General features: G+C 50.4%; 1 protein-coding gene across 1 annotated transcript in view; it reads right to left on the reverse strand.

The window, feature by feature from the left end:
- The window catches only part of LOC110574904 (glutamate receptor ionotropic, kainate 3), a 170,501-nt gene that overhangs the window by 26,108 nt on the left and 130,508 nt on the right, over positions 1-13,885 (reverse strand). Inside the window, exons 2-3 of the mRNA XM_044912077.1 lie at positions 13,312-13,488; positions 2,649-2,906 (exon numbers count right to left, since the gene is read on the reverse strand). Coding sequence (XP_044768012.1) covers positions 2,649-2,906; positions 13,312-13,488 — 435 coding nt within the window. The remainder of the gene's footprint in view (positions 1-2,648; positions 2,907-13,311; positions 13,489-13,885) is intronic.

Below are 13,885 nucleotides of genomic sequence, written 5' to 3' on the forward strand. Positions count from 1 at the left end.
GCAGGAGTCACATTAGGAAAAATCTCTTTGGCTCCTGCCTCTTTCCTTCTATTTCCTAGGGTGTTGGCACGTGAGGATGGGCTGCTTGGAGCTGTAGCAGCTCTATTTTGACCGTGAGAGAGAAAACCAAGAGAACTGCAGGGATACTGACCCAGTGCCCCGGACTCTGTTGAGCTGCTAAGCCAGCCCTGGAATGGCCCCTCTTCAGACTTCTTGTCCTTCAGAGAACGAAGTGCCTATTGCTCGAGTCAGTGGGAACTGGGTTGTCTGTGACCCCAGCCAGAACATCCGAATGCACACAGCCCCCAAAGCCCACTATGAAGTGCTTCCCACTCGGGGGGGGGGGGTGTTGAGGACTCACTAGTTGTCCCTTTGAAATAGTCTGCTTCTGGGAGTACACCTCTTACCACCCACCAGTCCTCATCAAAGTCATCTTACTATTTGACTGAATCCAACCCTGAATCCCTACTACCCAGTGTGTTCTTGACCAAACGGGCTCCATCCTGGACTCCCCTGTGTTTTTAAATGTAATTGAACTGAATTGAAAATCAAGTTGAATTAAACTCTAATTAAATCCTGGAAGAAAGGGTGTTCTAGGCACTGGTAAGGGTGAAGAAATGAAGATGGAATCCCTTCCCTTCTGAGAAGCTAATCATGCTGGGGGAGAGTGCGTGTCCACCCAGAGGCGACTGGGCATGCCAGGCCACCCCAGCAAATAATCGAGGGTTAGGGCGAAGGCACTGGAGAGCAGGGAGCTCCAGAAGGTAGCATCAGCTCTGAGCAGCCTCATCCACCCTCTGCAAAGCCTCTGCCCCCACCCCCTCCAGTCCGGAGGCCCCAGGACTGTGGGGCCGTGGTCCGCACCAGCGTCTCTTCTGACTGTTCTGTGTTCAGCTACACACTCTCACGTCCAGTTCTTCCCTTCCATCCTGGCCCCGAGTTCTCTTCCAGGCAGCCCCTCCAATCCCGGCCTCCTCTGTCCCTGCCTGCATCGGCGGCCACCCCCCGAGTGTGTCCTTTCCCTGCCATGCGCCCCGTGCGATGTCGTCACAGTCACCTTCGGGAACTCTGCTTTCATTATTCCACTTCTTTGCTCAACAACACTCAATGCGCCTTGGCTGCTTCCAAGGTCAAGTGTGAACTCTGAAGCCAGACAGCGGAGCCCTCGCGCAGCCTGATACGCTCGGTTTCTCTGACCTTTAGCTCCCACCTTCCGAACTTGAATCTTCTCCCCCCGCCAGGCCGTGCTCTCGAGGAGGCTGCCACGCACGATCCCGCCGCCTCAGTTTTTGCTCACGCTGTCCCTGCAGCCGGTGCTGCCCTCATGCCCGCTCTGTCTGTCTGTCCATCCTCGAGGTCCCGCTCATGTCTCTTTTCCTCTGTCAGCCCAGATTAGCCAAGGCCGCAGGGCTTCCTCTTCCTGAGTGCCTTGGCCCTGACTGTATGTACCCGGCACTTGATTCTTAGCTCTAGTGGCCAGGAATGACCAGTGACCACTGGGTGCCCGCTCATGTCCCTACGCTAGGATTCACTCCTCCAAAAACGATGGGATCGCCACATCCTCCTTCTTCTCCCTTACCAGCGCCCGGCACTCTCTTCCTGCAATATTTAATTACAATTTATTTCATCTCGATTTTTAATTCAATTCAATTCAGTTCAGTTCCACAAGCATTTAAAAACATCTAGGTTGTACCAGGCCCTGTTCTAAATCCTGGAGGCCCACAAGGCTCATGGTCTGGGCAAGGAAGCGGGCTCAAAACCACACAATCCTCCCCAGCAGTGTCCTAACACAGATCATCTAACAGGGCTGCCAAAACGCTGGCCGTCACCTGGAACGGGGCACTCATGCCCCTCAATGGCAGACACCTCATGCTGGGGGCAGTGAGCGGGGGTGGGGGCCTCTGCCCGCCACCATCTCCTGTCTGATACTGTGAGCATAGCAGGAACGCAATAGATGCTTATAGAATCCCAAGTTAAATAGACACCTTTTCTGAGGGATTCTCTCCCCAGGATTCCCACTCCCCATTAGGAGGTAATCAAGAGCTGACATAGAATCACAGGCTGCAGAGAGCTGGAGGGCTCTTTCCAGGCTGGATGCTATAGATCTTAACTTGACACATGGGCAGAGAAGGGCCAGATGGGTTAAGAGACTTGCCAAGGTCACTCTCTCTTAAGAGGCCAGGCTAAGAAATGTCTTGGGACTTGAATCTTTTGAAAGAAAGAGGAAGAGGGGAAACAGCTCTGTGCTATTCAGCTAGTAAGTGTCACAGTCAGCACAGTCCCCAGCCCTGTGTGTCCAGAGCCTGCGCCCGTAGCTGGCTCAGAGCTGCCCACGTTCGCTGCAGACGGGAATGTGAGTCTGAGAGAGCGGGGCAGGTGTGGGCACGGCTGTGCAGGAGTGAGTGCAGACATGAGCATGCTACAGGGGGGTGGAGGTGGGAGTGTGGGGAAGGTGTGGGGCGGGCGAGAGGTGAGTGGCTGGCGCGCCCAGGGCTGCGAGGGAGCGCAGGGGCGAGTGGCCGGGGGACCTGCTCGGCTCGGGTGTGAGGGTGCACCCTCCCCCAAGGGCAGCTGCACTGGGCGAGTAGATCCTGGGGCTCTACCTCTCTCACCCCCTGCTCTCAGCCCAGCCAGGCCTGGCTACCCACCTGTACTGTCGTCGTAGACCACGGTGGCCGATCGCCACTTGAGGTACTGGACCAGGTCGAGGATGGCGTGGCTGAGGGAGGCGTAGTCGGGGTAGAGGTTCACGTAGAAGGTGTCCTTGTTGTCCAGTGGGTGGTGTTTCCAGCGCAGCTGGATGTGGGGCACCTCCAGGGCATTGCAGATGGACTGGACGGCGTTGGTGCAAGAGCCCTGTGACGGCCCGAAGATCGCCACCACTCCCAGGGCCAGCTGGTCACAGGCTGCAAGGGGGGAGGGGGGGAGGCGCGGGGGTCAGTGCTGGGCCTCGTCAGGCAGGCGGGGGTGAACAGCTACTGGAACCTTCTGAGGGCAGATGAATGAGGCTCCTTCAGAATCTCGGCTTCCTCCTCTGGAAGCCAGGGTTGCAATCGCCCCGCCTCATGGATCATAGGAAGGTTGAGCGAGATCACGCGTGTGAGACCCTCAGCACTGCCCGTGAAACAGAGATGGGGATTACTTTTGATGCTGTCATCACTGTGCTGAGCACCCCCAGTTCTGGACCCAGCCCTGTTCTGGGCGGTGGGGGTGGGGGGGAAGGCTGAGAAACAGGTAGGATGAAACACCACCACTGTGGCGATTGTGAAACCTCCAGCCCCAGCCTGTTCCCCAAAGTTCAAGGTGCTCATCTCCCCTCTCGCCGGACACCACCACATGCGTGTCCAAGATGCATCTCAGACTGAACGTGTCCCAAACACAACCCCCTCTCCTCCTCCAGCCTCCCCTCCTCAGTAAACCAGCTCCACCATCCCAGTGCTTAGGCCCCGAACCCTGGCTTCCTCTTGACTCCTCTCATTCTCTCCTATCCCACTTCCCAATCCTGCTCTGTCACCTTTGGAATGTGCCAGAATCAGAACTTCTTGCCACTGCCACCATCCTCCTCTGCTCGCACTACTGCCGGAGCGTCCTCACCGGCCCCAGCTTCCTCAGGGACTCTCCCTACTTTTTACCTCTCCCAGCCTCAGGTGGTGACATCACTCCTTTGCTCCAAAGGCTCCAGTTTCACTCGGTCTAAAAGCCCAAGTCCTTACGGTGACAGATGAGGCCCTGCTCGCTGCAGTTCCTCCCCACCCCTGTCCCACTCCTGTCCCCATCACCACCACCACTTTCCTGACTTCATCTCCCATCCTTCTCTCCCTTCCTCACAGCACTCAAGCCCCACTGGTTTCCATGATGCTCCTCAAACACGCTAAGCACACTACTGCCTCAGGGCCTTTGCACTTGCTGTCCCTTCTAGCTGAAGTGCTCTTTGCTCAGGTAGCTACATGACTCCCTCCTTCCCTTCCCTCAGGTCTCTGCATCCATGTGGTCCTACTAAAGAAGCATCCCTTGCCCAACCCATAATAAGAGTCCCTCTCCAGCCAGACTCCCGAAACCCCATACCTTGCTTTTTTTCTTTATTTATTAAATGACCACCAGAAGTCTTGTTCATTTGTTGACTTTCTCCTCCCACTAGAATGTAAGTACAAAGCAGCAAGGGCTTGATCTATGTTGCTTATGGCTGTATCAACAATAAAGACTACCTGAATAGTACCTAAACGTGCTCAAAGCAGTACTTGGTCTGAGCCTCTGCTGAGTGAATGAGTATTGACTCCCTGCCTTCAGTTTGCATTCTTGCGGGTGGCCCAGGGGCTCAGGCAGGTCAGACGGCAGATACTTCTGGGGAGGGCAAACACCGGTGGGCACAGCAGAGCTTTGAACGAGCAGCCCCAGAGCAGCTCGGGCTCAAAGGGCAGGCACAGGCTCACGTAGGGATTGTGCCTGAAAGATCCTTAAAGTGGGACCTTTCAGGGGCAGTCAGGGGAAGGGCTCCCCAGGAGCTCTCGCCCTTTCTTCTGGCAACTGTCTCTGATTTTCCTTCGGGCTCCTGTCTTTTCCACTCCCAGTGCCTTAGACACTGGCCTCCTTCAGGCCCCAGTCACTGGGTTGGAGGGTGGTTATGTGACCAGTCAGAGCCAATGGGAAGCCACGAGACCTCACACCGGGAAGGTAGCACTCTCCCTCTGCAAGGAGACGTTGGGGGAGAGAAGATCTGGAGGTGTGGTAGCCACCCTGTGCTCACAAACAAAGTGCAGTGCTTGTCTGGGAACGGAGTCACTATGCAGGTGAGCAGAGCCAAAGGAGAGTAGGAAATAAGAGCCCCCGGTCAAGTGCAACCTTGGACCTTGGGTACATGAACCGATACGTTCTCTTTTTGCTCAAGTCACTTAGGATTTGGTGTTTTGTCACTTGCAGCCAGAGGAGCCCTAACCGATCTATCAATAAAGTGTCAGCAAACTCACCAGCCTGCGGCCACAAGAATGATGTCATGTGCACACTTAGGAACGTATGGTGCGTGTAGGAGGAGACAAGACACAGTCCCTAAGCATCGATGGGCGGTGGATTCAGACATGTCCTGGCTGCCCCAACGGCCTCTGGGAATGACCTACTCGGCTCAGGCCACCCTTAAGATTTGCAGGGCCCCAGACCGGAGTATAAATGGAGGCCCACACACTATGTGGCTCAATATTAAATGTTGTAAGTCAAGCTAACAAACTGTTATATAAAACGCACCCTTTCCTCCTACCCTGACAAATACACTTTCCTAACAACTGGAAAATCAGGTGGGCATGGAGACTTCCCATACACAGAGATGTGGGGAGGGGTGGTACCAGCTCCCACCTTGCCCCCTCTCTTTTACTGCTGGCTCTGCCCTGAACCATAAGGAGGACCGCACTCTCCATGTGGACACCCCACCCCTATGTCCGAGCTCTGTCCATACCCCTGCAAACAGCTGCCCTTTGCTCACCCCTGGAAAGGGTTTAGGAGTGTGACCCTTGAAGTCTGGCTTTCCCTCTGGAGAACAACCCAGGGAAGAGGCTCATGCAGGCCTGGGGGTGGGTTCAGGGCCAACTGGGTAGGAAATTCAGGGTTCTAGATACCTGGAGCAAAGACTAGAAGGGCAGGGCACAGGCTTCTGCTAGGCAAGTGCCCTTAGTCCCACTGACCCTTTGTCCTGGGAGGAGACACTGACCAGAGGAGAGCAAGGGCAGCCCCCATAAAGCACAGACCCAGGGAAAGGGGTCCTCTTGCCTGGCCAATGGTGGTACCAATGGATCCAGAGATGTAGCGTGGTTTTCAGTTGATCAGAGTGGGTGGTCTTCAGGGTATTTTTCTCTTCTTCATGGGACATCCACCCTCTCCTCCCTTACTGCCTCCTGGGACAAGGAGGAATTATGGACTGTGCTGTCCCTGAACTTTGTACTTGCCTCAAGAACACCAGAGAATGCCACTTGTGCCTGGGTGCAAGATACAGCACCCTGGGGTGGGGTGGGGGAGCTAGTTATTGCCAGGAGTCTGCTGGAACCACCTGGAACATGGATGGGAGGCAGCAGGGCCAACTAGGGGCATCTCCTGGGTGACCGGGATCCCTCGTGGCCAATGTCAGGTGCAGGAGAAGATGCACAGTGGGGCAGCGGCACCTCCCTAGTGCTTCTACAGTCAGGGAAGTGCTGCTATCCCCGCTCTGGTCACCCTACACTCAACAAGCCTGGAGAAGCCCTCTGTGTGGGGTCAACCCCAGTGATGATAAATGCTTCCAAAATAGAACCCTGGGTTTGTTAATAAATTGTCCCATTTGGGGAAGTTCTCTTTTTAGGGCCCTCGCCCCAAGGAGGCCATGTCCTGACCTGTCCACTCACTGCTCATTCATGCTGCTCCTCTGCATCCTGGGTGTGTTGAGTGCCTCTCTGGGCACTTCGTCCCCCTAAGAGCAGGTGCTCCATGAGGAAGAGACCACGTGTGGGTCACTTTGTAGCCATGGAGGCTGGATACACACAAAGGAGATAGTGACAGTGAGTGACAGCTGTCCAGGCCTGGTTACTCCCACTCCCCTCAAGCTGTGGGCGCTCTATAAAATCTAGAAGTTTCTCTTAGGCTCTGTCTCCTAACCCTGTTTTGAACCTTCTAGCTGTCCTATGATGTCCTTGGTTTCCATCCTATGCCTCCTATCTCTACCTTTTTTCCTTTTGCCTCTAGGACCCTCTGATTGATAACTTGGTCAAATGACCAGTATGTTTCCTTCCCTCCACTACCACCTCCAAGAATCTGCCTTTTGGATTTCCTCTTTTGATATTTGCCTGGAGGCAGGCAGGCAACTACTTCCTATGCCCTATACCCAGCCTAACCTCTTAGATCATGGTCCCCTGTCCGGGCCCAAGGTCTAGGTATCTGGTTTGGCTGAGGCAAGGCAGAGTGGGCCAAACACAAGTTATGATTCTGCAGAAGATTTTAAGAGCAATCTTGAAGGAGACAATTTTGATTTTGACATCAGTTGTGAAGACAATGATAAAGGTAACCACAGTGATGGCTGTGAGGGTGAAGACCATACTGTTGATGATCATGGCCATGGCCTGGACGAAGGTGGAACTGATGATAATGTTGATACTGCGGCATAATGGCGGGATGAGGACGGGACTGCTGATGATAAAAATGTCATTGCCATGACAGTCATGGTGGTGATGATGGTAGGAATAATGATGATGATATAAGCACTGATGAGAGAGGAGGTGATAGCCGTTTGATGGTGATGACAGTAACTGTGGTGACGATGTTGGTGTTGATGAGGCTGGGGATGATGAAGATCCCAGCACTATGACAGTGATGAGGATGAGGACGATGGTAATCATAGGGGTGGTGACATTGGTAAGGGTGTGAATGGAGGTGATAACAGTTTTGATAGCACCAATGAGACTGGTGATGATGAAGATGTCAGTGTCATGACCATGGCGATGGTGGTAGGAATGATGGCAATGATGTTGGCACTGAGACTGGTGATGATGAAGCTGTGGCCATCTGGCAGTGACAATGACGGTAGTGACCGTGATGGGAATGAGGATGATGTGAAGGGTGGGGGTGATACCACTGTTGATGGTGACGACAGTAATTGTGGGGATGGTGCACTGGTGTTGGTAGTGGTGACAGCCGTGGTGACAGGGGGATGATGGCCATACTGGGGTTCGTGCAGTGATTACATCTCACGGCTGGGGGACAGGAAGCATCCGTTCTGCCCACCACCTATTTCTTCTCTTTGGCCTCTCTCCTCATCCCTTTCTCTGTCCCCTCCGTGTTCCTGTCACCTTCCAAGGATCTCCTAGGCTGGAAGAATGCCACTGCCCCCGAGGGACCGGGGCGGGGGTTACAGAGGCAGGAGCAGCTGCAGCTTTATCTCCAGATGTTTCCAGGGCAGCAGCCAACTCTTGCTCTTGTAGCCCTGAGCACACACCGCAGTAATTACATTATTTGTAGCTTCAATCTGGAATCCATTTTCTGGTCATTTTACAGTAACTCAGTGGTTCACAGCCATTGCAGGAGTCCACAGCCTGAATGCAGCCCCCCTTCACCCCCTTTCCATGGCAATTGTAGTTAGAGCAAAAATTATCCCAATCAATTTGTGTCTTAAAAGGAACTGAGCGGGCGCCTGGGTGGCTCAGTTGGTTAAGCAACTGCCTTCGGCTCAGGTCATGATCTTGGAGTCCTGGGATCGAGTCCCGCATTGGGCTCCCTGCTCAGCGAGGAGCCTGCTTCTCCCTCTGACCCTACCCCCTCTCATGTACTCTCTCTCATTCTCGCTCTCTCAAATAAATAAATAAATCTTTAAAAAAAAGGAACTGAGCAGCCCAGAGACTAAGTGAAGGCAGAGGAGCCTGGGGGGTGCTGGGTCGATTCCAGGACCACTCTGGTCAGGCTTGGAAGAAAACACAGACCTCTCTGGGCTGCTGGCTCAGGCACCATTTGGCAGTCACCCATCTTTTAATTTTCCACAAAACATTTAAAAATAAAGACAATAAGTGAAAGTCCCTTTTAATGGGGAAAGGCCTCTTGGGCCTCCCATGGAGGGAAGGCCTAATTTGCACGGAGCTGGCAGGGCACTCCCCACTCCCCCCGACGTGGCCCAAAGTGGCTGGATCCGGCTGTGCTGGCAGAATTGATCATTCTCATTGGGTTAATTAGAACTAAGCCCAAAGTCATCCCCCGGAAGAGTCCTAATAATGCTTCAGAGGAATACGTTTTCAAAAACCAAAGATCAAAAGAAAAAATAAAGACCATGGGAACAAGGGATTCCCCAAAGGGATGGAGCGTACCTAAGGGGGAGCACGATCCAACCGCAGAAATGCCTCTGGGGTCAGAAAACGGTGGTTCTAACCACAGCAGGGGTCTGTCTTGGGTATAGTATCTATCGGAGGGACATTAAGGGAAAGGGATGGCAGAGAGGAGAGCCTCTTAAGCTTTTTTTTTTAATTGAGATGTAACACAATATAGTAAAAGGCATCAATTTTAAGCACAGACTTCTCTGAAATTTTACATATAACTGCATCCATGTAACTACTACTTGGATCAAAATACAAAACATTCCCAACACTTAAGAAGGTTATCTCTTCCCCTTTCCAGTTAATATCTGCTGCATACTCCTCCCTCTCCCAGAGGTGACCACTGTTCATTCACGCAACATTATGCCTGCAAGGCATAATGCTCATCCATGTTTTGTGTGGGAAGAATTTTTTCTTTTTTTTAATTGTTAACTCAAATTCCATTGTATAACTATACCCCAATCTATCCATTCCCCTGTCGATGGACCTTTATTTCCTGTAACATTTGGCTGTTTTCAATAAGGTGGACAGGAACTCTCTTGCAGGCATACATTTAGATTTAGTGGACACTTCCAAACTTCCCTGAGAAGTTCAACCAGTTTTCACTCTCACCAACACTGTGCAGAAAAAAATAAACCTCAACCCCTACCTCCCACTATACAGAGAAAATCAGTGTAAGACAGGTCATAGAGCTAAGCATGAAAGACAAAACAACAGAGCTTCTAGAACGTAGGAGAAAATCTTCATGACGTGAGAACAGTTAAAAATAGAACACAAAGCCATTAACCATATGGAAAATATTGACAAATCAGACTTCTTTAAGTTAAGAACTTTGTTTCTCAAAAGATGTTGCTAAGACAGGGAAAAGGCAAGCTCATCTGCAGCAGATATATGCAATGTGGAAGTCCCACAAAGGACTCCTACCCACCATATATAAAATACTCTACAAGTCAATACGAAAATGACAAGCAGCTCCATTTTAAAGGTGATTGAAAGGCTCAAAAATCACTCAAGGAAAGAGAAGATCTGAATGATCTATGAGCATATGAAAAGATGTTCAAGACCTCTGGTCACCAGGGAAATACAAAGTAAAACCGCAATGAGATACCCACCACACGAACCACCAGAAACAAAACAGACTTTATCAAGTGGTCATGATGTTGTGGAGGGATTCTCACTGCTGCGAACCGCCCAAGAGGGCTGGTGCCAGGACTCTGGAAAGCCATCTGGCTGAACATATGACATCCGTGACCTCATACTTCCACTCCTGCATGTCTACCCACCAAAAAACTGTGCACGTTTGTGCACCAAAAGATATCTACAGGAATGTTCATAGCAGCTCTACTCTCTGGGCCCGAATGGAAACGACTTGAATGTCCAACAATACGTTTGAGTTTTAAAAATTGTAGTGTATTCATGTAACAGACCACTATACAACAATGAATAGATTTTTGTTATATCCAACAACATAGATGAATCTCACGGGTATATTCTACACAAAGCCAAAACGTATGCACTGGTGTTCTATTTATGTGAAGTTCAGAAATGGGCAGAGCAGTGTATGTATGACACTGGTAGTCAGAACAACGGTTTTTTAGTACAGCAGTGAAGAGGCAAAAAGACGTGTAATCTAGCAGAAGATGCGGACAATAATCACACACACACACACACACACACACACACACACACACACACACGCATCCATGGATCACGGTTGTGAAGGAGAAGTCCAGAGATTTATGAGGTGAAGACTTGACCTCATCTGGGGACTTGGGGAGGGCTCCCCTGAGGACCTAGACAAATGGCAATGCAGAGGTGGGACAGGGAAGGGGCATCAGAAACAAAGAGAACAGCAGGTGCAAAAGCCCGGAGGTGGGAGGAAGTGTGGCACCTGGAGGATGGCAGGTGGGGCTAGAGCCCAGAGGCCAAGGGAGCAAATGGCACAGGTGTGGCTAGAAGGTCACATCTGGGCTAGACTGGACAGGCCCCATGGGCTCTGATGATTTGGGAAAAGAACAGCAGGACAGAGCAGCCGGGGTTTTAAGCAAACAAGTCAGGTGGTGGGGGATGAGGGGGCGTGGCTTTGGTCACGTGGCCCAGTCTGGCTGGACTTCCAGAGCTGGGTGTTTCTGTCTCAGGTCTACTCACCCACTACCTGGGAGTTCCACATCGTGTGGAACTCTAAGTTCCCGCTGGAGGAAGTGCCTCAGAAGACTCTGGAGTTCTGCCCGGGGCTCACTGCTGGCTGGGGAAGGTCCCCGCGCTGACTCGCAAGTGTGCTACTAAAGAGTTGTCATATTATTTTAGTGACTTTTAGAAAAAATGGACAGAATACCCAGCCTAGCCCTTTGGGGTCATCATGCCCACATAAACCTCTGTTCTGATTCCAGGCGTTTGTTCTGTGTCCTCACCTTTTCACTGAGCATTTTTGGTTGAGTTCAGTCACTTTCTAGCTGGACGAGGCCAGGCAGAGGATGCCAGCAGGGGACTCTCAGTGGGGAGGTGGATATCTAACTGTACAGTGTTGGCCACAGGGCATGCAGAGAGAGAGCTGGGAGGACGCCGGCAGGGAGGAAGGCAGGCCAAGGAGAAGGGTGATGAGCAAAGGACCACTCTCCGAGGCTAACAGGGTGGGATTCCTCTAGTCTGTCTGCAGGCTGGCTCTGAGACTCAGGGCAGGGGTATCAAAAATGTCAGGGGTATCGTGCTCAACGTCAGGGACCCTGTGCCCTTCAGCTTACAAGGCATGAAGGAGCAGGGCAGACGAGACAGGGGCCAGCAGTGGAGAAAGTGCCTGTAGGTGAGGCCCTTAAACTGATGGCTCAGCGGGTAGAGGGCAAACCAGCCAATGTAATAAGAGCAAAGTCCAATATGGTACCTTGTACGTGCCAGACACTGGTCTAGGCACTTCACAGAAATGTGTCTATTTTGTAGGTGAGCAAAACTGAAGCACAAGGTATTTTGTTCAAGGTCACAACTAATATCAGAATGGACAAGGTGCAAGGCTAGGCAGTCTAGCTCCAAGCTCATGCTACACTGCTTTTCTATGCTAAGATGTTTACCCACAATGGGGTTTTGGAAAACAGAGCCAGCCCCAGGGAGAAACTTGGCAGGTTCTATACCTGGGAGCCCAGGAGACCTTGATTAGCTACTGGGAACCCCTTAGAAAGACCAAGGGGATCTTTTGGATGAGCCTCAGTCTACCCAAAATGCATGAATGACACTGTCTCTAAGCTCAGCAGATAAGGGTCCTGAGCAATGATGCTCAGGCTCCCATGCCCCATTCTCACATCATTCATTCATTGATTCATTCAATAATTATTTCAATGAGCAGTTACTATACACCAGTCTTTCAGGTGCTAGGGTTGTATCAGTTAACAAGAATCTTCCTTCCAGTAGTATTGGAGAAAAGGAGAAACACAACAAACACACACCATTATTTAACTACAAATTGTGATAAGTGCCTTGAAGAAGAAAAGCAAGGGGCTATGATGGCAAATTATAGGAAAGATGATCTTGTCTTCCCTGGGAGTGAGATTCCTTAGGCCTGAGATTTTTAAATGGAGTTCTATGGAAGTCTAGGGATATATGGAAGCTATTTCTAGAATGATCTGAGCCTCTAAGTTAATTTCAATTAAATGTGTGTGTTGTGTGTGCATTATATTTTTAAAAACAGTAACAAAAGAGCATATGCGTATACTCAAACGGGCTATAAGCCACCCTAGAAACTGGCAGCTCATTCAGGTATTGACAAGTTGCTTTTTTTTTTCTCCCTGAGGATTTTGGAATAAAGTTCTCCAGTCCTTTCTGTGCAGTCATTGGAGCTTATTGTAAATGTGTCACTAATAAAGAAGGATGTAACACAACGTTTGTTTTGTTTTATTTTTTTAAATCCAGGTGTGGGGAAAACTGACTGGATTTACTAAAGCTGATTTTTATGACATAATTTTCCTGTTATTGTGCAGCTAAAACAAAATATGGAAATGTATTGAATGCTGAGGCTAATGTCAAACTTCAAGTGTCATCCATAGCCTCTGGGGTCAAATTATGTTAACCATAGAAGCAGCTTCATTGTTTTTTAGTAAGTCTTTTTATGGCAACTAAATGTTGCATATTTTAATTACTGATACTCTGGGTAGGATTTCAATGAAAGAAAAACAAGTTTGAAAGTGCCAGCTTCAGTTCAAAGGTGCTGGGGATATGAGCTGACCTCTACATTGCTACCTCCCCAACCCCATCTCAGGCCTCATTGTCCACCTCCTCCCATGGCCCTTCATTCCCTCACGGTACCTGCCAGTGGCCTAGAAATTCCTGATGGACAACCTGGGGGATGACACAGCCTACACTGAACTGGAAATGAGGCAGGTCCCCAAACCAGGCGGCATAGGCTCTAAGCCTCGAGCCCACCAAGAGCTGGGGCCCATTTTCAGGACCCTGGACAGCAAACGCAGCTCCCTCTGTCCCCACCCCTGGAAGATATCAATCAAGGCTGCATACTCACCCTTCTTGGTGGCCTCGAAGCTGTCATGAAAGTGAATCCTCTGGATGTCATAGGTCAAGGTTGTGTTGGGCAGCAGAGTCCTGTTCCTGTTGATGATGTTGGCAGAAAATCGAAAAGCATGTTCCTCAGCATTCATGACCTGGGCGTTGGGGCCATCCACATACTCAAAGATTCCTCCTGCAACAGATGGGTAAAATCGTGTGTGCTGGGGGAGGGGGAGGGCATGCTAACAAAGTTCCTTGGCTCAGAAGGATTTATGGACAAGACTTTTCTCCCCAAAATATTCAATACTCTCTTAGATAATTCCATGCATGGAAATTGCGCTAGAGCATAAGAAATATGAAGATCCTCCTAGTTCATTTCACTCAGCCAGCAACAGAGACTGACACCACAGACTGACAAACAGAGCCAAATAAAATGACCAACTTATTAATATTGCTATGAAAATTCTCAATAGAGTGCTGGAAGTAGAATCTATTAGACTATTACAAGGATAACATACCATGACCAGGTACAGTTATATTCAATAAAAAGAAAGGGTGGTTCAACATAAATCTATGAATATCATTCCATT

This window comes from Neomonachus schauinslandi, unplaced genomic scaffold (genome assembly GCF_002201575.2).
Source record: "Neomonachus schauinslandi unplaced genomic scaffold, ASM220157v2 HiC_scaffold_119, whole genome shotgun sequence".
NCBI lineage: Eukaryota > Metazoa > Chordata > Mammalia > Carnivora > Phocidae > Neomonachus > Neomonachus schauinslandi.